General features: G+C 35.3%; 1 protein-coding gene across 3 annotated transcripts in view; it reads left to right on the top strand.

Annotated features, from left to right (window-relative positions):
* The first annotated feature begins 2,215 nt into the window (after positions 1-2,215).
* LOC125836770 (187-kDa microtubule-associated protein AIR9) overlaps positions 2,216-24,670 on the top strand; it is a 31,559-nt gene continuing 9,104 nt past the window's right edge. The window contains exons 1-33 of one of the 3 annotated variants that reach the window (XR_007443466.1): positions 2,216-2,443; positions 3,039-3,975; positions 5,388-5,459; positions 5,774-5,839; positions 5,973-6,044; positions 6,157-6,222; positions 6,374-6,436; positions 6,519-6,584; positions 7,903-8,002; positions 8,129-8,230; positions 10,128-10,360; positions 10,447-10,561; positions 11,646-11,766; positions 11,885-12,060; positions 12,493-12,628; positions 14,202-14,302; positions 14,378-14,425; positions 15,009-15,193; positions 15,311-15,428; positions 15,518-15,645; positions 16,572-16,740; positions 17,461-17,579; positions 17,656-17,824; positions 18,057-18,141; positions 18,231-18,304; positions 18,365-18,496; positions 19,166-19,361; positions 19,481-19,602; positions 20,091-20,298; positions 20,546-20,619; positions 21,955-22,093; positions 22,537-22,718; positions 23,875-24,030. Coding sequence is in view for 2 of the 3 variants with exons in the window: in XM_049515973.1 (XP_049371930.1) it covers positions 3,067-3,975; positions 5,388-5,459; positions 5,774-5,839; positions 5,973-6,044; positions 6,157-6,222; positions 6,374-6,436; positions 6,519-6,584; positions 7,903-8,002; positions 8,129-8,230; positions 10,128-10,360; positions 10,447-10,561; positions 11,646-11,766; positions 11,885-12,060; positions 12,493-12,628; positions 14,202-14,302; positions 14,378-14,425; positions 15,009-15,193; positions 15,311-15,428; positions 15,518-15,645; positions 16,572-16,740; positions 17,461-17,579; positions 17,656-17,824; positions 18,057-18,141; positions 18,231-18,304; positions 18,365-18,496; positions 19,166-19,361; positions 19,481-19,602; positions 20,091-20,298; positions 20,546-20,619; positions 21,955-22,093; positions 22,537-22,718; positions 23,875-24,030 (4,702 nt within the window). In the remaining variant the exon portion in view is untranslated. The remainder of the gene's footprint in view (positions 2,444-3,038; positions 3,976-5,387; positions 5,460-5,773; positions 5,840-5,972; positions 6,045-6,156; positions 6,223-6,373; positions 6,437-6,518; positions 6,585-7,902; positions 8,003-8,128; positions 8,231-10,127; positions 10,361-10,446; positions 10,562-11,645; positions 11,767-11,884; positions 12,061-12,492; positions 12,629-14,201; positions 14,303-14,377; positions 14,426-15,008; positions 15,194-15,310; positions 15,429-15,517; positions 15,646-16,571; positions 16,741-17,460; positions 17,580-17,655; positions 17,825-18,056; positions 18,142-18,230; positions 18,305-18,364; positions 18,497-19,165; positions 19,362-19,480; positions 19,603-20,090; positions 20,299-20,545; positions 20,620-21,954; positions 22,094-22,536; positions 22,719-23,874; positions 24,031-24,670) is intronic. The other 2 variants (XM_049515973.1, XM_049515975.1) reach the window with 2 other exon arrangements.

Here is a 24,670-nt window from a genome sequence, read left to right as displayed (position 1 = left end):
GACTTATATCATCCTTATTAGATATAAGTCATTTAAACATTGAAAATAAAATAGTACTATTTGATAACAAGAGTAAAATAAACACAATATGATAAATTATTCATTAATTTTATAAATTAGACAAGTATTATTGGACATTCCAAAATAGTATTGTGAACAAGTAAAAATAGACGTAGGAAGTATATCGAATTAGAAACACCTAACAAAATAATGCGATAGAATGAAGATTGATGTCAAGAACAAGATGTTAGTTTTCAACATGTAATTCATATGAAGCTTAATAACTCATTGTAGTCTTGCTTTTTTCTCCAACACTTTGTCGAGACTATTATTTCCTTATTATACGTGAGTGCAAATTTTAATTTTCATGTATTATGATGTGATTTATTCAATTAATAAAGTTGATTCTGAATAACTTATATTAAGTTCATTCATACAATTGTTGAACATTTTGTCTAACAACATGATTGTCACGATTCACCTAATAATGTGTTATAGTTAAAGTGACTGTTGCATAACAATTTAATAGAGTGTATAAAGTATGTGGCCATATTATTAGTATGTTTATCGATAAAGAATTAGCTATTTATAATACGTGGATCAAGTGAGAATGTAAGATTAACGTCTAAGATATTTAATGTGGACCCACACTAGTGATGAAATCAAGATTTTCACTAAAGGAAGGGTAGAGGGAGGGGGGCGGGGGGTGGATAAAAGAATTAAGCACACAAAAAGTCAAAGAGGGTTCAACGGTTACTATATATATGTGTGTGTGAAGGGGGGCAGGGTGTTTTTTTAATTAAGCATATTCCGAAGTTCTCCCGACAGAAAGACACTTTTAATTATGAGTCCTTAGGACAATTATATTTTATGATAAAGTCCCTAGGGTTAAAGTTTTAGCCTATCTATAAATGTGTCTGCGGTTGCATTAGTCCGGCACATACTGGGGTAGGCATAGATTAGAAAATTCTTAAGATCTTTCTTATCATTTTCTCGGTACAAGTTTGTGTAAGCCGAAGACGATTCTCCACAACACTTGAACAATTGTGATTGAAGGTACATTTCTGTTTTTCTTCGTTGCTTTTGACTCTGCGTATGTGTTAGAAATCAACATATGAATGATACAATTGTATTCTGAAATGATTTAACCATTTGAACCTGCTACAAAATATCAATGGAGAAAGATCTTTAATCTACTAAAGACATAAATGTGTATAAAACTTAAATGACATTTATTTCACACACAAAATTATGTAGGAAGCTAGGAATTGCAAAAATTATAACACATGTATAAGTAATTATGCATGATCTAGTGCATATATCTTGACGGATGTTTGTTTAATTGCTGTTAATTGCTATTTACCTTCTAATGCAAATTAGACATATGAAATTAGGTTAGTTTGATCTTTAGGACACAATTGAGGTAATTGAGGTTACAAGTAATTAGGGAGAATAATTTTTTTATACCTTTTTAGTTGTCATTTCAAATTTAGTATTAGTAGCACAAGGAGTATTTAATACAATAATTATTGTACTCTATTATTTTATTTCACATCCAATGTAGCATAAGAATATGATTAGCTATACATAGTCAAACTATTCAAAAGATAAAATTGTCCTTTATTGAAAATCACTTTAATTGTGCATTTAGAAAGTTATAATTGAAAACATGGATCATTCAATTTAAAATCATACACATATTTTTATGTATCATATATTCCAATTTTAGGCAAATGTACCAAACTTTCAACAAGAATTGCAGATAGCATGAATAACACTACAATTATTAATTTATGTATTATAATATATGTATTATGTAATTCATAATTCATAAAGTTTAATCTATATACCGAAAATCAAGAGATTGAGAAAATTTAGATATATAAAGAGATAAACACGTATATTCTAATGGGAAAGTGTGAGAGATTGACAATGATAAATTGGAGGACAAATAAAAAGAAAAGGACTCTAGTCAATAGAGTATGAAGATCGAAGATTAATAGATAGTCGAGCTTGAAGTATAAACTATGTTCTAGAAAATGGATAATGTAAAAATTTGAATGTTCCCCCGGCATTACATGCTCAGTCGCCAGCGTGCAGACAACGGTTGCGGATTTCAGGAAGAAAGCAATTCTGCTTGAATATATATAATGTATGTATTGTAATGTCTTTTTCCCGTCCCATATATTTCTCACCTGTCACCATTCTCATTGGCTCTCTCTCTCTCTCCTTATCAGCTTCAGTTACATTTACTCTCCCACTCTCTCTCCCACTTTACCTCGCTTTTTCCCACGCTTCGAAAACTCCTATATGGATTCTCTACTACTATAGTGCCTTTTCGTTTTCTTGCACCAAAAACCCTAAAGAAAAAGGAACAAAAATTCTAGGTAGTTGTTGAACTGCTTTTTTGCTCCCTTCTTCACCAGATCTAGACTTTAACTAGGTGCGTATGAAAACCCAACTGTTTTGGTTTTCTTTTTCTTGTGGTGTAGGAATGGTGGAAAAAGTTTCTGATTTTTTGCTCTAATGAAGCTGCATTCTTGACTCTTTCTTGTATTTTGAGTGGTGATTTTTAGTGGGGTTGTTTTGGAATATGGGAAAAGGTGCTATTTGGTTAAATGAAGCTGCATTATTGGCTTTTTTTTTTTGGGTTTTGTTTTGAATTTTAGCTGCAAAGAAGCTGCTGTTTGGTTCATTTTAGTGATGGGGTTTTAGTGAATTGTTATGGGAATTGGAAAAGAAGTGCTTGAATTTTAGGCAGAAAAGGTGCATTCTTGCCTTTTTTTTTCTTTATTCTGAGTGGTGATTTACAGCAGGGTTCTGAGGGAATGTGACAGAAAGTGCCTGAATTTCAGCTAAAGAACAGCACTTTTGTGTTAGATTTGAGACTTGAGACTTTTTGATACTATAATTTTCACTGTGCTTTCTTTGAATGTCGGTGCTGCTCTGTATAGTGCTTTGCCAGTACTTCTCTTTTCTAAAAAGATGATGTCTGCTGTGCTAATTTAGCTTGCTTTGTTTGTTTTTTAATTGGACAGATAATTGGTCTTGAAGAACTGGTTGCAAATGGATGACTCAGTTTTAAAATCCAATGAAGACTCAGTGGAAGAGAACCAAAGTCCAGAGATAATAGAGAAGCCATCTCCGCTGCAGGATTTTGTCGAACATCCACAAAGTTCAGAGTCACTAAAGCAATCATCAGCAGAGAGTGTGAAAAAATCAAGGACAGTGAGACCAAGTTTAAAAACTCAAAATGGGGCAACAAATGCTGGGACTGTGAAGAGGCGAACTGGAATAGCAGATGGTGCTGATTTTACTCCCGGAGGTGTCAAGTCATCTCTGACAAAATCGACTGTTAGTAGCACTTCACGAATTTCAGGAACAACTCCAGTCACAAGAAGGAGTAGCACTGGCGGTTTGCCTGACAAGCAGCCAATAACAGTAACTAAACGAGCTAGTGGTAGTGTTGCTTCAGGTACAGCTAAAAAGACCAACTCTTTGGCAACAGATCCTATGCGGCGATCGCTTCCCGAAATGCGGAAAAGCACATTGCCATCAACCAGTACCAGAACTACTACTCGATCAAGTATTTCAGAGATCAGAAGATCAGTTCCCGTTTCACCCCTTGCAAAGACTCCAAGAGTATCAGTTAGTTCTGATGCAAGCAAACAAGAATCTGTTAAGAGGACCTCAGCTAAATTATCATCGCCATCACTATCCTCTGTAAGGAGGAGTGCGTCTACATCGTTGGAGAGTACTGCTAGTAGTGTCTCAACTAGAAAGTTCTCCACGAAGTTGTCTTCTCCAGCTGCTCAGTCACCTTCTGTTTCCACTGGGTCGAAGGCTGGTTCATTGTCAAAATCGTTGGACAGAAGTAGTAATTCATCAAGCAGGAAGAAAGGGGGGACTCCTGAAGGTCGGGATTCACGTCTTATCATGCTTCCTCAAGTGGAAATCAAAGCTGGCGATGATGTGGTAATAACTTATGTCTCATTTCTTCATGTTGCAAAAAATAATTTTAGTTGGTGTTAAATTGAAGATGAGTGAAAACAATAGTTCATTTTACCTCTCCTGAAGGTGGATAAATTACCTTCTCATATTAGCTGCTCCATTAGTATCTTTTTCTTCTAAGGGTGTTCTTTAAGAACAAACCTCATTCTTAGGTTTAAAGCAAAGCATTTAGGTAAGGGTTATGACAAGCATGAAACAATATTATTGAAAGTGCTTAAATTGAGAGCTACTCAGTTCTCAAGCAGCAAATCAATGGTTTTAATGCTGACAGTGAGGCATACATCTGTATTCCGTTTTTAGAACCTTGGGCTGTGGGTGGACCTTATTAAAAAAAGATCCTTGTGCAGTGGCTTCCCATGCATTTACTAATCGTCATATCACATGCTTTATCTAAAGAATTCCAAACCTCCATCTCTATTTAGCTATTACAAAAATTTTGGTTCACAAATTCCACTTATCTATATTGATTGGCTCTTCTACCTATCAAGATAAATAGAACATGATTTTTGATGCTAAATATGCTTTTGAATTATATATTTTAATGGAAAAGCTTTAAAGTACATACACAAGTGCACTCTATTTTCAATTGCTTTTGATGGAGATTGGAGTATGTATTGAATTTCTTTTGCTTTGAACTATACCACTCACCTAAAAGCTTCTAAACATACAATAAATTCATCTGATACCATTTTTTTTCCGAGGAGAGAAGGTTTTCTTTGATTGTCTTCTATTGACTTTTATGATTGTCGTTCTCTTCTCTTGTGGCAAGTAGTGCTTGATCTATTTGTTTGATCAGCTGTAAACTTGGACTGACTTTTAAGTTAAATGCTCTCAAATGTGATGTTTATCTTCTTGTTGATAGAAAAATGCTGCTCAGTCTATCTATTGATGGCATTTCTCTGCCTATCAAAATACCTAGCAATACCAAGTCAACATCACTGTCACAGTATAGGTTAAGTAAACAATATATTCATGCAAGTATATAGATTGTGATTTTGGAAAATAACATATTTGCAAGAACACTTTGTATGTGCAAAGAGAGGTTATTTGGGTCTTTGGTTAATATTTTATGTTTTAGTTGAACTTGCTATCATTGCGAGATTTTTATGCTGGTAAGTATTCTTCATAATACACGAGCATATTTTGCAGATTTACTAACTAAAATAGTTCAATGCTAATCTTTTAAAGCTGTTTGTGCTTTGTTCAGCATGATTACCTTGAAGGTCCATTTTGTTTATAAAATCTCTGTTCTCCATTTTGCTTCAGTTGAAAGTTTTCTGGTTACGACATAGGATATGTTCCCTATGTTCATTAGAAAAAAGGTTCTTTAGTAATCTTACTAACTATTGAACCTACGTTCCTTTAATTTCATCAAGCGCTTGGATCTGAGGGGCCACAGAATACGTAGTCTCAACAATGGTGGGCTGAACTTGTCGCCAACTTTAGAGGTAACTAACATTAGTTCCATTTTATTTTACCTTTATAAGGTAACTAGAATATAAGTTGCGGACCTCTTCACTTTCGATGCCACACCTCTGTTGCATTCTCCAAAATACACTACTTCTGGAGAATCCAACACACACCCATTGACTTTTTTGAAGAGTCCGAGTACCATAGACTTGAATGAACAATGAAACCCATTTGAGTCTCCAAGAGTGTTTTCTGTGACAAGATTTGACAACAAAATTGAGATTTCGTACAGTATTATGTGGGTATAATAATGGATTATACAAAAAGATATAAACGAAATTTCGTTTTGCAGTTTGTTTACCTCAGGGATAATCTCTTATCAGTGTTGGATGGTATTGAGATACTGACTAGGGTGAAGGTCAGTTTTCTTTGTATATTTCTGTACAGTTAAAAAAGTATATTTCTTCAATTTGAGTTTTGACACTACTTGCGAAGATAATGCAATTGTCTAGTTATTTTCACTCATAGTATATTGATATTTGTCTGTTTAGGTTCTTGATTTGAGCTTCAATGATTTCAAAGGTCCTGGATTTGAACCACTTGAGAATTGCAAAGCCCTTCAGGTCAGCACTTCTCTTGATGTCTTATTTTGTTTCAAAGACTTAAACGGTTACTCTTTCATTGATAAGGCTCTGAAGTAATTTGTCATTCTTTTTCAACTTTTTGACCTTTTAGCAACTTTATCTTGCTGGAAATCAAATTACATCACTCACAAGCCTTCCAGAGCTTCCCAACTTAGAAGTAAGTCTTTAAACGTCTGCCTCACTCCTTGTTCATACTCACAGCAGTTTTCAGTTTTTCAATGCCTACTCTAGGTTATTGTTGTTTTCTTAATTATCAAAGAGAAAAAAAGACCAGCTTATTGTTTTTTTCTATGACTCTTAAATTTCAGTTCCTATCTGTTGCTCAGAATAAGTTAAAATCTCTTTCAATGGCCAGTCAGCCTCGGTTACAGGTTAATCTCTGATTTTTATCATTTCTTACTTCTTGCTGCTTGTATGGTTAGAACCTACATCACATATATTTTTCCTTTGCAGGTCTTAGCTGCTAGCAAGAACAAAATCTCTACATTGAAAGGATTCCCTTATTTACCTTCTCTTGAGGTTAGTAATGAACATCTAGTCAATTTCTGATTATTGTAATGTGTTTGTAAATGATGACATTATGTTTCTACTTTGGTTAAGGAGTGATATTTGTTTGTAGTGGTGGCATGTGGGTATGTGCACAATGCATGTTCCTGATTAGGCAGACTATTTTAAGGAGTTACAACATTAGAAAGTTTTAAGGGGTCATAACTGGGTAATCCAATAGTCACTGAGTTTAACAGGTAGTTTGAGTAGCACATTTATGAAAATAAACAGATTGCAACCTGATACACCTCTGTCTCTACTCTTCTTAATTAATCATGAAGGAACTTAGTCGGTGAGTTTCATTTTTTTTTTTGCTCCTTTCTCATAGAATCATGAAACTTCAAGCGTTAACAGCATAATTTGGTATAAGTGCTACTGGTAATAACGATCCACATAAAAGTTAAAACGGCTGCAGCCCAATAACATCATAGTATCCAATTCCATTTATTTGCTACTTTTATCTTTTCTGATTAATCAAAATTACTCTTATGTCTTGTAGTTTGAATTACTAGATTTTTTACTTCTTATTTGGATCTTGGCATCTACTGAAGAATCAAATCAATGACGGTAAGGTAAAAGATATAGGCATATTTAAAGAACACCTAATCACCTGTTTTTCTGTATTTTCCTCGCTTGGTCTTTTTCCTTTTGGCTATGGAGGAGGGGAAAGATAGAGCCAACAGGGATGAACTATCAACAGAATTAGTGTTTCCCTCTCTGTTCCCAATAAATTTTACTTAAGTTGTCCGAGTCTCTCAGATGCCTCAAAATATTATCTGAAAAACGCTATCTAGTGTTGATGGGCTCTGGATGCAATAACGCCATAAGTATGCTTAATGTTTGCCTAATTCATTCGTGTTAGATTGGTGACTGGTCATACGACAAAATAAAGAGAGATCCTGATAGCTATAATATGCACCACTTCTAGTTAAAAGTGTTAAACTGAGCTTACAGTAACATTCTCATAAAATGGAAAGGTTACTGTAGCATCACTTATATATTTCATAGTATAGCTGAATAGGAAGCTATTTTACTTGTCATCTTCTTTATAAGATAACTTTTTTTGGATCTTGACTTGATTCAGTAAATTCCTGATACTCACAAAATGATAGAGGACACAGAAAGCTCTCTTCATTTGAGTGCACATGTGAATTAGAAATGTTCTGTATTAATGTGCACGTACTATTCCATATCTAGATTTTTTTTTATGTCGAATGCTGTATTATATAGTATGCCAAGGATGTTTGTTTAGTTTGCCTGAGTTTTGTTTTTCTTCCACGACAATCTACAGCATTTACGCGTGGAGGAGAATCCTATCCTTAGGCTGCCACACCTAGAGGCTGCTTCCATTTTGCTTGTCGGTCCTACTTTAAAGAAGTTCAATGATAGAGGTACAATACTTTGGTCAATCCTTGTTTTTCTTGTGGTAGCTGCATCTTATGATTTCTGTTGAATATGAATTCTCATTTCGTAGTATTGCTTGTTGTTTCCTTCTAAATGAAATTATATGCTTTCAGATCTCTCCCGTGAGGAGATAGCTCTAGCTAAACGTTATCCTTCTCACACTCCCGTGTGCATCAGAGGTGGCTGGGAATTTTGTCGTCCAGAACAAGCAGTTGGTGAGTTTTCGAGAAACTGCTGTTCTTTTATTGTCCGATTCAGTGATAATCTCTGTATGCATATTTTTCACAAAAGGTTTCCTAACATCCTTAAGTAGTGTTAGTTGAATGGATACTAGATGTGTAAGATTTGTTTGTTGAACTGGGTGATATGCTGTGTTGTATACACCAAGATTGGTTTGGTACATATCCATGCTTAAAGTTAAACTTTGACTAGTCTATCAAAACAAAAGTTTAACTTTGACTAGTTTATTGAGATTGGATTAGCATCTGTGATCTGTTACTGCTAGGAGCTAGTCTTCTTGTGGGATCCAATCTTATTTATGTGAAGACACACAATGTTTAATCAAGTGGCCGTGGAATTATTTTGTTTTCGATTTCTTCTTTTGTTTACATCATTTCATAGTTCTGCTGGTGAGAGGCAAGATAAAGGTGTAAAACAGTCTCGGGAGGAGATATAAACAAAAGTTAGAGGCTATAGGAGAGAGAATCCAACTTTTCTCTTCAACAATAACTTGGAGAATCCAAAGCCTTGAGAGTGTCAATCACTTACTTCTTCACTGCCCTCTTACTGCATAAGTCTAGAATTTCGTCCCAACTCCTATCTATTTGTGGACTATCCTGGAACCTCCCTCGGTTTACCAAGGAAGCTTACACTAGCTGGATTTTTGGAGAGTTGACAAAACGATCAAGAAGGTCTGGGAAATGATTCCTGCCGTCATCTTTTGAGTTGTGTGGAATGAAAGCAACCACAGCTGTTTCGATGGGATATCAACTCCAACTCATGCCCTGAAAGCTAGATGCTGAGTTGTTTTGTTTAGCTAGAATTTTCTTACAACTGTTAACAGCATGGAAAGTTTCTTTCGCCATCTAATTGTGACAGGATGGAATTTCCTACCAATCTACATTCTCCGATTTTTTGTTTTTGTTTTTGTGTGTCTGTGTGCACGCGTGTTTGTTCTGTCTTTGTGGTTTGCTTCTTGGAGCTTGGAAGAGAATATATGTTGGTGGTGCTGCACTTAGCTTGATGGACATTAGTTCAGTGACACAATTATAGTATTTGATGTTTGGAAACAGGAGAATGTGTGGGAATAAGACAAAAAAACTAGCCCTAGAGGGTAACCTCACATGACGTGCTCTCGATAATTTTTTTTCATATATAACAGAACAGTGTTAATAGAGCTTGAAGGAATATGATGACACATATCAAGAATACAGTGTTAATTTTGTATACTCTTGGAGCATAATGGCAATCACTTGTTGCATAGATGATTGGATGAGATTCTTGGGATGTAACTTTTCTGTTTAGTGCTCTTGTGATCTAGTACTTGTATACTGGGGATATTCCACTTTTTGTTTATTTACAAAAGGGATCTTACACAAATAATTGGTTGATTCACTGTTTACTTTTCCAGCCGGTATACAAAGATAGTACACTAATCCTACATGGTTATACACATGACATATTATACATGAATTATTCATAGATTTTACATCAGCCGACTGTTTGTAGTTTAAATGATTGAGTGGATGGCTATTTAGTACAAGTAGAAATAAAAAAACTGAAGCATTCTTGATGTATGCTTGGTTTCAAACATACTTGCTTAGTTGCATTTCATCTGTGTACAGTTGAGAATGCGCTAAACCGTATTAGGTTATCATCTTATAATCATCATCATATATTATTATAAGTGGGAAGCTCCAAAGTGAAAAGTTGAATTACCATTTTGCCCTTCTACTAAATTAAAATTTGATTAATTATGTGTATGCCAGCTGATTTTCAGATATAATGTTTTTCATCTCTGTAATACTTTTTTGTTTTTGGATAACCGTGGTGTCCTGGCCAGCTTGCACACACCTCGACTAATTCATTCTGTAATACTTCTCTCTTCCACAGATTCAACTTTTCGCTTTCTGCTTGAGCAATGGAAGGAACAACTTCCTCAAGGATTCCTACTCAAAGAAGCCTTTATTGACCATCCATTTGAGGAAGATGCTTGCTATTGCCACTTCAATTTTGTCAAGGATGAATCTGAGAGTACTGATTCAGACATAGACTTGAAATACCAATGGTTTATAGGAGAGAGAACTCCATCAAACTTCATAGAAATACATGGCGCAACGAGGGAGGTAATAATTTTTAGCTACTCTATTTGAGGTTCTGTGTTTCTATATCCATGAGACATCATTATATGATATTAGTTTTTTATGATCAGTTCTATTGGCCAAAGCATGAAGACATTGGTAGAATCTTGAAAGTTGAGTGTACGCCGAAGCTGGGAGAGACAGAATATCCCACTATTTTTGCAATATCTTCTCCAGTTTCACCTGGTATGCTATTTTTTTGTACATAGGAAATAACAAAATAATGATGACGTGACTTATGAAAAAAGAAGAGTTAATGATGAAATGACTACTCCCTCTTTATTGGAGATATTTGAAATATATGATAGATTGAAAAATGAGTTTGTGTTTGATATAGAACTTTTCTGTCCCAAAAAGAATGACACCACGATTATTTGGGAAAGGAAATAGTTTTATCTTTGGGTACTGCATTTTCTGTTTTGGTTTCTAAACTATAGAAGATTGTGATTTGTATTACTTTTATGTAGTTTCACTAGATAAATATGTAGAAGTGTTATTTAATAAAAAAAAAGAAATTGATATAGATTGTTGGATTCACATTGAGTTTGGATCCTTTGACCCTTCATCAGATCTGTACTCTGTTACTATTTTTGAGACAGTGGGAATAGTTGAATTGCAAATATAAGTTTGAGGAATTTTATTTCAATTTCTGAATTTGCAAATGTATTTGCTTGCTAATTTATGCTATGTCCAATATCACATAGGAAGATTGTTAAGTGCTTGGGCAATGTTAATGAGAATCATACAGGGATTACTGAGAATCCTACTAGACCTTATGCTTTTTTATCTACTCTGGTCCAACTAACACAACTAGGGGCTGCTAAGGTACTACATTTTGCATGTGTCCTATCAGAAAGGGAAAAAAAGAGAAGAAAACAAGAAAAACATCTCATTTGTCAGATTTTAAAGCACCTGTTAACTGCAATTGCTTGTCAGAAGAAAATGTGTATATTTCATATTATTACGAACCAAGTCAAATCTCTCAATGCAAAGATAATGTTCTGAATTCTTTTTGATAAGTATAACTAACAGTTAAAAAAATTGAAACATTAAATTAGCTCAAGAAGTTATATCCAATCCTGTAGATGTATTGAGAAGATGCATTATCTGTTGCCTCTGTCATCTTCAATGGCTGTGTTTCTGCTGAAGTCTTTTTATTTGCATGTCTTACTGTTAGTTAATTGTCTCTTGATTTTATATTGGCTGTCAGTTGTATCATCTTTTCTTCTGTTTCTTGTTCCTTTTCTCATTTTCTATTTTTTTGGTAAAGGAACTGGACATCCGAAAGTGTTGAAGATTGAAGTATCTGGAGATTTATTAGAAGGAAATATAATTCGAGGCCATGCAGAAATCGCATGGTGCGGTGGAACCCCAGGGAGAAGCATTTCAAGGTAAGATGATCATCTTAAACTGCAGTCACAACACTCCTCAGATTTTGATATTCTTAATTTTTCCCAAAACTTGTCCACCATTGATATAGAGGAGTAACCTTCTGGTTTAACCTTTCAGTTGGTTAAGGAAAACGTGGAGCAGCAATCCAGTGGTCATTGTTGGTGCTGAAGAAGAGGAATATCAGTTGATGCTTGATGATGTTGGTTCGTGTTTGATGTTTATGTATACTCCTATGACAGAGGAAGGTGCCAAAGGAGAACCTCAATATGCTATAACAGATTATGTGAAAGCAGGTATGGAGTTGGGAGTCCTTTGTTTTTGGGTCATTAGATTCCAAGAAGGCTGCAATATGACAGGCAATTATTTAATATGGAAGAACTGTTCATTCCTCAATCAGGAAAAGTAGAAGTTTAACCAAAAAATATAGAATATGGTTTACTTCTATGTCAATTATATTAGAGCTTCTCAATGACATTCTACATAGGGTTTTTGCATGTTAAGATGGTAGCTTGATGGGAGAAATAATTTCCTCTTAAATGGAGATATATCATTACTGTGCAGCTTCTAAGTTATGCAAAACAGAAGCAGTGGCTTCAGGGATTGATATCACCTATTTTCTTGAGCTCATTTTGGTCCATCTTACAAAGCAGTCTTTTTTGAACTAGTTTTATTGGTAACTGCCTGATGGCAGGATGTGGTCACTAAGTTAGAATTTTCTGTTGCAGCTCCCCCATCAGTGGGTGATGTACAAATTTCTGGAGATGTTGTTGAAGGAAATACCATAAGAGGAATTGGGAGATATTTTGGAGGAAAAGAAGGACCCAGCAAGTTCGAGTGGTTGCGTGAAGATAAGGATACAGGGTAAGTTGTCTTGTCCTTCAATTTATGTTACTATCTACAGTCTCTTGTACTTCGATTATCGCACTATTTTGTTGTAGTCAATTATCTTCTTTTTTTCAGAATGCTTTCTTTAGTATTTTGCTATGATTTCTTCACTTCTGTTATTTCTTTTTCAATCTGCTTTGACATGCTTTTCCTTGAGCTGAGGGTCTATCGGAAACAACCTCTCTACCTCCAAGGTAGGGGTAAGGTTTGCATACACTTTACCCTCCCATACCCCACTTCTGGGATTGCATTGTGTTTGTTGTTGTTTAGTTATTCATGAAGATTACTGTTATTTTGTTTTTTTTTTTGGATTGGTAATGCTTGTCTATTCAAACAGGTGCAAATAACTATCTTGCCTAAATTCTTTTGGGGTATGAACACCCTAAGTTTATTAATTATTTATATAGGTCACACATCATTGTGTAAGGCTTTCCAATGTTGAGTTATATATGTTCCAGTTTCACATTGGTTTTAGAAGGGTTCTGAAAGAGTTTATGAAGGTTTTGGGCACCCATTATCTTAAGGTTTTGGGTAGGATGTTCATATTCTTCTCACATGGTATCAGACCAAACTTGATTAATCTTATTCCCACACAAGTAAGTTTGCATTAATTAAACTACAAATCAGATTATCACAGGGTGGTTCTGTGGTTGAGTTATATATGTCCCACATAAGTGTTAATGGAGGCTTCTAAAGCGGTTTATAAAGGTCTAGTGTTACCCTAACATTTCCTTATTGTTTTGAGTCAGATACTCAAAATATTTCATAAAGACTAAAGTAGTATTTACTAGTACACCTGCCACATAATCTTCTAGCAAATCCTGCAATCTATAATAAAACCACATCCATTCAACTGTGGTGCACTTGCGTGAACCAAGCCTTTAAATTCCTCTAGTCTACGCAATTGTGACTACTAAATGGAAGTGATCACAACTTCTTGGCGTCTCACCTTGAAAAAGCAGTCACAAAGCCATTCTTTTTTAAAGCTAAGCAGGCATTACCCTAGCTGGTTTGTATAGTTTCAGATGTGGCTACAACTACAATGTACACTTCGCCAATTCTGGCTCATCCTTCAAAAACTTTCTGGCTTGCTTTCTGATGTAATACACTTTTGTGTGATGAACTATTTGTCAGAATCTCACATGATTTAAGTGTGATTTGTAGTCACCATATCTCTTCTTGGAAATCTTACCATTTGTGGTACCTTTTGGGGTGCTTATGCCCATTTTCTTAACATGGTGTCGAAACAAATAGACGTCCAGGGTTCAATTCTCATTGCCAACCTTGATCTTTTTTCTTAAAAAAAAGCTTTTCTTTGTGATGACCAAGAAACTTGCCTGCTCGTGATGGAGTCTGTTGAAGACACTAATTAGGAAACAACTATATGTTCTATCTAGTAGTTTAAGCTTTTAGATGAGGTAATCATACACTTCCCAAAATACTGCTATTTCATGTGGTTTGATGTCCGCTTTTTCACCTGGTTGATCTTGTTTGATAAGTCTTTTAAATTGCCTTGTATCCTTTTCTTTGGCTTGGGTTGTGGAGACAGGGAATTTGTGCTGGTGTCATCTGGTATGAATGAATATACTTTGACAAAAGAGGATGTTGGCTGCTGCTTGGCTTTTGTTTATGTACCGGTGAATTTTCAAGGTGTAATATTTTGTAACTTAATTCCATCTTTTTTAATAGTCCATGAGCGTTGTTACATCTGACTGTGCTTTGCAGGACAGGAAGGGAAATCTGTATCACTTGTGTCACAGAAAGTTAAGCAAGGTTTGCTATTCTAATGTCTCGTAACTTAACATCCTTAGATTGTTTTATGTAATGAATCTTTTGTCAGGGAATGAGTTCACATTGAGATACGATACTTTGTCGAATCGGTCAATCTAAGATGGGATGTTTAGGTGTGTCGGTCATAGTTTTTCGTTTAAGGTCAACAATTATAGTAGTAATAGAAAAATCTCCTATGTAAGAGAAATATACAAAAATTAAGAGTATACAACATAATATAGAGAAATTTTAGATTATATCTCATGCAACTGACATAAGTTTTGCCAGACACTCATTTTTTTTTTGTTGACAAGTGACCCTTTGTTGGTCCACCTCACAAGAAAATTCACTCTTTTCTACTCTCTCCTTCTATTGTCTTGTTCTGGTCTTTTCAGCTCCTACCACCTCCCAGTGTCACATGCTGGTTAGGTTTGCTGAAGCCAATTATACAAACCATACTTGATAGACCAAAATGCATATGTAACTTCTTTAAAATCTGATATAATTTTGGTTATAAGTTATCAGTATTCTGCATAGTGAAACAATGTCGGTTTGTGGATCTTATAAATCTAAATAACTGTTCCAGCTCCTCCTAAAGTGACACATCTAAAGATAATTGGTGAACTAAAGGAAGGCAGTAAAATAACGGTAACTGGTATCGTTACCGGAGGAATTGAAGGAGCCAGCAGAGTTCAGTGGTTTAAAACAAGTTCATCAACATTTGAGGGTGAGAGCTATCTTGATGCATTGAGTACATCCAAAATTGCAAAGGTAATAGATATTAAGTCAAGGTTTTAAATATCAGTCCTACGTGTGATGCATCAAATCAATAACCATTAGTTAGTCATAAAATGATGCATGAAATCAGTAAATGTCTGTTTTCTACAGGCGTTCCGCATACCTTTAGGAGCTGTTGGTTACTATATTGTTGCAAAATTTACTCCGATGACTCCAGATGGCGAAGCTGGTGAACCAGTCTTTGTCATTTCTGAAAGAGCTGCAGAGAGTAAGTATAATACATTTAAATTTCATCTGTTACTTTGTGCATTTGTTCTTAACTTTGAATAATCAATCAACATGGATGCTTTTTTGCAGCTCTTCCACCTAACCTTAACTTTTTATCTCTGACTGGGGATTACGCCGAAGGTGGAATAATGACCGCATCTTATGGTTATATTGGGGGTCATGAGGGAAAAAGTATTTACAATTGGTATCTTCACGAGGTAGAATGCTGTGTTCTTGTCTCAACATGATTGTAGGCTCTGTATTATCTAGACTCTTTTCAGAATCCTATCCGGACTGCAGAGAGAAAAATAACTGATCATGTTTATAGCTACTCTCTTGGATTGGTATGTTATTAGACACCAAATGATGAATGGTGCTGATCTGAGAATAAGTGAGAATATTCTCTGAAGCAGAGTATCCCTTACTCAGTTCAAATGAATTTTAAATTAGATACTTCAGGATTTCATCAAATTCAAGTAACAAATGAGGATGTAAATCTTGGATAATCGTTTATCTATGTGAGTTAGTGATGAACTTTGTCTAAACATGGGATGATTCTCAACTTCCCTAAAGAAACAGAATGAAAAAAAAACAAGAAATAAAAGGAAGAAACATTAACACTGACTTATCATATGAGGGATGCAGAGCACTGAGAATGTAAAGTAAAAGCAAAGGGATTCTATTGTTGTTTCGTACACAACTGATGCAAAGTCTATTTGAGTCGTATTTTATGAAAGCATATGCTCCATAATTTATGTTGCTGTAATGAAAATATACCTGTTATGAAGAAAAGACCATTTTTGTTTTCTGTATTTGAAGAACTTTTGATACAATTTCATTACATGGGTTATCATTACGTCTTAATTACTGAAACTGTACATGTGTCATGGACTACTTCGTTGGTTTTATACAAATCAAAAGCTAGAGCAAAGAGATTGTCTTTGTGAACATCGTGAGCTCATCCATGCTTATCGCAGTTTCTGAATGTTTAAGGTAGTTATGGCCTTATGGGGATAACAGCGTAAGTGGCTAGCTAACAGTTCTTAGATTGCATGATAGTTTTATTTTAACTTTTTCTTAAACTTAATATAACATTCTTTTGTTGCTGTTTTTAGCTATCATTGATCGGCTCTTCTTACTGCAGGTTGAAAATGGCTTAGGTGCTATGATACCCGAGTTTTCTGGTCTTCTTCAATATCGTATTGCCAAAGATGCAATTGGTAAATTCATATCTTTCAAATGTACCCCAGTTCGTGATGATGGGACAGTGGGCGAGCCAAAAACTTGTATAGGACAGGAGCGTGTTCGCGCAGGTAATGATACATTTCCACACGTTGGGACGGATTTTAAGAATTGTTATGATTTTTAGTCTTCTGTAGATATCCTAGAGCATACATTATTCTTAATGCTTACTGATGGTCTCAGAGCTTGCTGCAGTCCAGGTTCTGATATATTTTCTTGTCATAGAACTCCATGAGTTAAGCCATAGGCCTAGCTATGATCCCTGTATACATCACTTCCTGGGTGCCACAAAATTTAATATTCTGGTGTTCCTCACAAAAAAACATAATAGAATGATAGGGTTTATGTAAAACAATCTCAGATTGTGATGAAGTGTACTTTTAACCTTTCTTGGAAAAGTGGGTCCAGATTCTTCTTGAAAGAAGCTATGAACATGACCTTCTATTGTACTATTGGAGTTTAGTTATCATTTGTTACTTAACTGGTATCTGATGAAATTTAGGTTCTGCTGTTATCACCTGGTTTTAAGAAGAGAGCTAGAAAGCTTCTTTTGCAAATACTTAGCAAAGTCTGTATCCTCTTTTCAAAGCCTTATTGCATTTTTTTCTTTTCCAGCAAGCACGACACATATTTAAATACTCTGACACTGTTCAAAGTTCACTAGAGGAATATGGTTGCAGAAAGCTCATGCTGCTTTTTGATGGACTTGGATTTCATTAATTAGTTGTCACCTAATATTTTCTTTGTGTTACTCATAAAAAAGTTTCTTATTTTGATATTGTATGGTCTAGGAACTCCAAGATTGCTTTCTCTACGAATAGCCGGAACTGCAGTTGAAGGCACCACACTAAGCATTGAGAAGAAATACTGGGGTGGTGAAGAGGGAGATTCAATTTACCGCTGGTTCCGGGTATTTAAATGCGTTTTTAAATGCTTAATCCTCTTTACAAGCAAATAAGCTGACTAGTATGAATGTTACTGTGCAGACTAGTTCAAGTGGAACAAACATAGAAGTCAATGATGAGATGACATCCTCATACAAGGTGTCTATTGATGATATTGGATATTTTATATCTGTATCCTGTGAACCTGTTCGAAATGATTGGGCTTGTGGTCCTATTGTTATCTCGGAACAAGTTGGACCCATTGTTCCAGGTATTACCAAATGAATCTCTGCATATGAATAGGTCAACATGAATTATTATTAGTTTTTCAACTTCTGAATTGGTTGCTTGGAAGTTAATAAGATTACTTTCTTTTTTTCATATAACAAGATTACTCAGTTTGCTAGTTATTTAGGACAGACATGCAACCATGCTGATTGCCTTATTTTTTAAGTTCAAAATGATACTTAGATATGAGTTATATCTAAAACCCTTTACTACAGGGCCACCGACTTGCCATTCACTTGAATTTCAAGGATCTTTGGTTGAAGGAGAACGTGTGAGCTTTGTTGCGTCTTATAGTGGAGGGTACAGTTACATATTAAAATCATCCATCTAGAACTTGAGTCTCTGTATTCGTTTTGGTTTGTTCTGAAGTTGAAAGTGTTCATGCGCAGGGAGAAGGGAGAATGCATACATGAATGGTTTAGAGTGAATCATGATGGTGGCAAAGACAAAATAAGCTGTGATGGTAGGGACATATATTGTCATAGTTTATTATAAAGGTGCAAAAACTTGTCGAGTAAATCAGTTTTGTTGGCAGAGTTTCTGGATTTGACTCTTGAGGATGTCAGTAATTGTATAGAGCTTATTTATACTCCCATCCGCAAAGATACATTAAAAGGAAGCTGTAGGAGCATATTGTCTTGCCCAGTAGCTCCTGGTATGTCATTTGCTCTTACATAATCTTTTGTTAGAAAAGGCACTTTCAGTGCCAATCATATTTGTAGCATAATCAGAAATTGATTATTTCATGTAGTAGCGAGTGACATTTTTCTTTACAACACTTGGGTATGCAAATGCGTGAAAAATAACGCAAAAACATCAGTCTTGGTGCTGTTTTAGGTTTCCCAACAAAATTGAAAAGTGTACTTTGAAAGTTCAGGGTTTGATGTATGCCTCTGTTCTACTATTCTGATCACAAGTCTGCTTCCATGACCGTTCTTCCACTAAGGACTTGACAATAATTTTTGCCAAGTTCTTCAGACATTTGAATTCTGCTTCTTTTTGTTCTCTGCAATCAATCACATGAATTGATTCTGTTTTGGTGAAGCCTGAGCAGGATATTTTTGACCAAATAACATATCTTTGATTATTCATGATCCCGGAATGACATTAGCAGATTAGCTAGAATATGAACTTCCTCAGATGTTCCAATTTTTAACAGCTTTTTATTTTCACGAACTTTTAACAGTTTATGTGCACTATTTTCTTGTGTTGCTCCATGCAGTAAACCTCCATAATTACACTGTTTGACTTTGTGCATTTTATTCTGCTGTTAAATCATTCATATGAAGTACTTCTACCTTATATTGACCTTGCATTGAGATAGGGGACCCAATTGGTGTTGAATTGTCAATTCCTAAATGCTGCGAGGGCGAGACAATAGTTCCCAATCAGAGATACTTTGGAGGGAAAGAAGGTGATAGTGAATATGTTTGGTATCGGAGTAAGAATAAGCTTCATGAATCTGCTCTGCTGAACTTGCCTAGCGTTACAGAGGATGTACATATTTGTGCAAGGACTATGTAAGTCTTCTTAAGAGTAATAATTACTAACTTTGACTTCTTGTTGAAAAAACCTCAAAAGAACACATCTCATGTTTGTTTATTCTGTGAGTAATCCTTTTTGAATATGTATTTACCAGATCATATACGCCATCGCTTGAAGATGTGGGAGCATATTTGTCATTATATTGGCTGCCAATTCGCATCGATGGCAAATCTGGGAACCCATTAGCATCAGTTTGCGAGTCTCCAGTCTCCCCAGGTAGACCTTGATTCCTACTCCTGATTAGATTTATGTCTCCCTTCCCCATCATTGATTACAACCTAATATCTTGGAGTGTTTTTTTTAATTTGTGATACGGTAAATAATTTTATTAACATTTGGGGGGAAACCCCGTATACAATCCATATACCAAAAGAAGAGAACCTACACCAAAATATGGTTCTCTACAAAAGAGATCCAATCCTCTATACAAATTGGGACCTCACAAGTACACCAAAAGTAAACTAGGGACAAAACAGTACTCTTCATTTTTTCAAAATCAAGTTCCACCCCTTCAAAAGCTTTCCATTTTTAATTCTTTTAGTATGAGATAGTATATTCTATTTCAGAGCTTTCAATTAAAGGGTGCTGGACTCCTACCTGATATTCAATCTAAAAAGGAAAGAATGCCATATAAAATGGAACATATGGAGTATTTGCTTATTTTGAAGTGTTGTACTGAAGATGTCTTGTGAAATATGTGGCAGCTTCTCCAGTAGTTTCTAATGTTCATGCAAAGGAGCTCTCATCCAGTAGTTACCTTGGGGAAGGAGAATATTTTGGTGGTCATGAAGGAACAAGCTTGTTTAGCTGGTACAGAGAAACTGATGAGGGAACAATCACTCTCATCAATGGAGCATGTTCTAAAACTTATGAAGTTGTAGATGAAGATTACAATTGTCGTTTACTTTTCGGGTAACAGCTTCTAACTTTTTGACTGGATTTTGAAGTGTTTTATTGTAAGATACAGAGGCATAGTAGTTGATGCTTATACATGCAGTTGAATTTCTAGTCTTTTGCAGGAGCGTTTCTTCTGTTTCTTCTTTTTTGAATAATCTTGTTAAAGAAAAAATGAAAATAAACAAATGACATATGGAAAAACTTTAAAGAAGAGGCGCATGTATATTTTTTCTTTCTAAAACATGTTACCCAAAATTTGCAGATATACGCCAGTTCGTTCAGATTCAATTATTGGTGAACATCAGTTATCCGAGCCAACTCATGTGATTCTCCCAGGTATTTGTCTTATCATAGCATAAGGTAGTCGTCTATTTTATGCCATCATGTAGAGGTCCTTATGAATGGGTTGGTTTTGTACTAGTTTGAGATAGACACTGCCACTCTTCACCTTCACACAATTAACTGTTTTGGTGCCATTGCGACATTACGGCAAAGTTTAGAAGTAACTGAGAAATGAATATAAGAGAACGATGTACTGGTGACTAGTGAGTTGATAAATGCACTACAGACCTTTTTATAGGTGTTGTTTGAGTATAAAGAGAATACATGTCTATCTTCACACATATCTAGATTCACTGAATTTGAGCAAGTGAAATATTATTGTAGTCTAAACTCTATAGGATATGTTTGGATATTCACTATTCAAGTATAGAGTATTTGCTATGTTATTAGACAACATAGAAAATTTATCTATCATATTGTATGTAGACTAAAACTCCTCTGAGTATCCCTCTTGTACATTGTTGGTTAATCAAGTCTCTTCTCAGTGGTGGTGAACCCACGTGGTTACCATTAGGTGCCCAAGAACTCACATTTTCCAATTTAAACTTTAGATTTTATTATAGGTAACTAGGTAATTAGTGAAAAGATGGATATATAAATTAGTGAGCACCCATGATCTTCAATCGACAAATGGTGCAGTGGTTAACAGACAGAAGTAGGAGGTGCAACTACCTCTGCATTCAGGGTACCACTCTTGTTTGATGAACTTTTTTTATGGTTAGATCTTCTTTTAGCCCTTTTCTTCATTCATGGCTGATTCTTCTCTTCCTTTACTTGTATATTTCTTTTTGCCTCTCCTTTTTTCCCCCTTCTTTCACCACAGAGTGATGAAATCTGGTTTTTCCTTTCCTTTTTCTTTTTCCCTTTTACAAACACAAAAACACAAAGACACACTAGTCACCAAGTGAGGATGTCTAAAGGCTAGAGCAATAAAGCGAAAAATCTATTTACTTGCAAAGTCTAGCTCTATAAAAGTAAGTCATATTTATTGTTTTGAAATAAATATAAAAACTCATCGCTGACAATTGTGAATACAATGAGGTGAGTATCACGAATACCATATAAGGAGACAACAACAGGTCCCTCAATCAACGTGGGACAATCTAACAGAAAAGAAGAGTTTTTCAATCTTCTACTACAATTCCAACAGTCCAACCTTTTGATTATCTGTCAAATGTTCAGCTCAGCAAATATTCCTTAGTGGTTTTGCTTCTCTGTAGAGCATTCTTCATTTAGAATTTTTCCATTCACTATCTAGAATACTGTCCTTTTCAATAATTGTGAAAAGTTTACCAAGGTCATTTTCTGACAGTTACGCTATGTCCACAGATATTCCAAGAATTGAGACGCTGGCTCTTACTGGGAAGGCTGTTGAAGGAGACATACTAACTGCTGTTGAAATTATTCCAAAGAGTGAAATTCAAGAGCGTGTATGGGCAAAGTATAGGAAGGATATCAAATATACTTGGTACTTCTCTGTTTTCATCATTTGATATGCTGGGAATCAACTGTTTTTCCTTAATGGCTGATTATTCTTTACTAGATATTATTTCATGTCAAGTTAGACAGTGATAATATAGAGATGATTTCTCTTGCCACACTTGCTACTTTTCCTATATTCGGAGAAAAAGGAACCAAAAACTGCTCGTATTTCGTGAATGATATTGGTTCTATATCTGGATCTCTGGAAATAATTTTGGGTTAGTTGGTTAAATATCTGGATATGTGGAAGCACATATAGTTGGTGTTATCTTGATATGATTTACTTCTTGACTCTTATGTATAATTTACTGCATCCAAGATTGCAAACTGCAATTGAATCATCTAGCATAATCCAAAGACTGCATTGCTTCTGGAGGTTCTATTGTAGAGTATATTGAGAAGCTTCTGATATTTTATTGGCTGCTGCAGGTTCATTTCGACTGAAACAGGAAATAATAAGTCCTTTGAGCCATTACCATCACAACGTTCTTGCTCATACAGGTTACGATTTGAGGACATAGGTCGCTCTCTTAGATGTGAATGCATCGTGTCTGATGTTTTTGGAAGGTCAAGTGATCCAGTGTATGCTGAAACTCCTTCAGTTTCACCAGGTCTTGTAGCTCTAAATTCTAATCTTGTTTCCACTTGTATATACTTAAAGATAACCATAATTGTGAGATGGGTAAAACATACCTGATTGTTGCCGTGTGTGAAGTGTCCCGAACTGACATTCCTCTCTTGACATGAATTTGTAGCAGATTGTATTTTGGGTTTCCTTTGTTTCTTTCTTTTATTTTAAAATTTGGTTGTGGTCGGTGTTTGTATCAGGTGTATGGTCAAAAAAGTGCAGTCACTCACTGTCACCATGTATTGTCTTTGGTTAGTTTGAGAAGAGGAAAAGTGGGCAAGTAAAAGTGGAAGGTCATGATTTTCATTCCCCTATGATTTAGACAAAAAGGAGGAAGTACATCCTTTTCTTTAACTTCCTTCCCACTCCAAACAACCAAAACGTAAATGATCCATGCTTTATCCAACGGATGTAAGGAAATCAATGAGTTGGTCTACCTTTTACCCTTCTCCTCCCTTTTGTGTAAGCCAAGCATACTGTTCGATTTTGGATTGGTTACATTTCTTGCCAGCATTCCATTTCCTACAAGGCTTGAGTGCTTCTCACAGTTAGTTCAATTTGCTTGGGAAAGTCCTCCTAAAATATCAGCAACTTATGATTGATTTCTTATTTGTTTCACTCTGTTAGGGGAAATTTGTTAATGCCTAAGGCAGAGCCTAAAATTGACATGCCATTTTAGTAATTCTTTTGCAGCTTTCTTGTATGCCATTATGAATATTGAATACTATCTTTCGTGCTGCTGGCTGCTGGAGTCTTTTTGATTATTGCCAGGCAGATACTTCAACTTAGTTTTAGCTCATTGAATTTCTTTCATTCCTTTTACTCATATATTTCTGGATAAGTAAAATTTAGCCTAATCGGGCCAACATTAAATATGCTGTTGTCCTTTACTTGATACTTCCCCCCTTGTGACCGGCTCATCCTTGTATGTGTTTCCCTCCCCTCTGCAGACCAAGGATATTCTTCCTTGTTGACGTCTTAGCTTTAATATATCTTGAAATAATTCTTATATTTCTTTTGACAAATTGAATAACCTAACTTGTTCGCTGGCATATCAATCATGTGTTCTGTTGGGTAATTTTAAAAGTTTTATATAATTCTATTTATAGAAGTTTATTTATGAATTTGCTTCTTCTCAGGTATCCCTCGGATGGATAAGCTGGACATTGAAGGTAGAGGTTTTCACACCAATCTGTATGCTGTTCGTGGAGTTTATAGTGGCGGAAAGGAGGGCAAAAGTAAAATTCAGTGGCTTAGATCTATGGTTGGAAGTCCTGACCTCATCTCCATTCCTGGTATGCTAAAAAAATGTTCCATCTGATTTTGGTTTCTTAGCTCATTTCCATTACTGTTGTAGGAGCTAACATATCTTTTATAACTTTGCATTTGGTTGATGCCAGCTATACAAAACCTTACTTCATTAAAAAAAATGATTAGTGTCGCTGAAACTGTCTGATTCTCATGATAGATAGTGTGTGAACAAGGAGATTTTCCTTGGTGCAGGATGTTTTACAACATGTCTTCTTTCCACTCAGTTGTGTCCAAACAGAAATAATAAAAAGAAAAAGTTTTGCTGTCTTAAGAGTAAAGGGAGAAGCAAGTTGTTCAGATGCAAATATTTAATGCTTCGACAGCAAGGTTCCTCTGATCCTTACTATGATCTGAAGTGTCAAGGGAACTAAAATTTTACACCTTCCCAATGCTATACACCTTGCTGGAGCTCTGTAAATTTGAGCTTTTTATAACTCTTAGGGGTCGTTTGGTAGGGAGTATTAGGAGAAATAGTCCAAGTATTATGTGTGGTATTATTTAGTACTATGTTTGGTAGGAATTTTGGGTCTATGTATAACTAATCCTTAGATTAGTTATACACCCTACATGGTATTATAGGGTGTATAACTAATACCTTCCATTTGGTGGTATTAGTAATACATG

This window comes from Solanum verrucosum, unplaced genomic scaffold, assembly GCF_900185275.1.
Source record: "Solanum verrucosum unplaced genomic scaffold, falcon-dt-bn FXZP01000278.1, whole genome shotgun sequence".
Taxonomy (NCBI): Eukaryota; Viridiplantae; Streptophyta; class Magnoliopsida; order Solanales; family Solanaceae; genus Solanum; species Solanum verrucosum.
The sequence above is the reverse complement of the archived record's forward strand: the minus strand, read 5'-3'. Positions and strand labels throughout refer to the sequence as shown.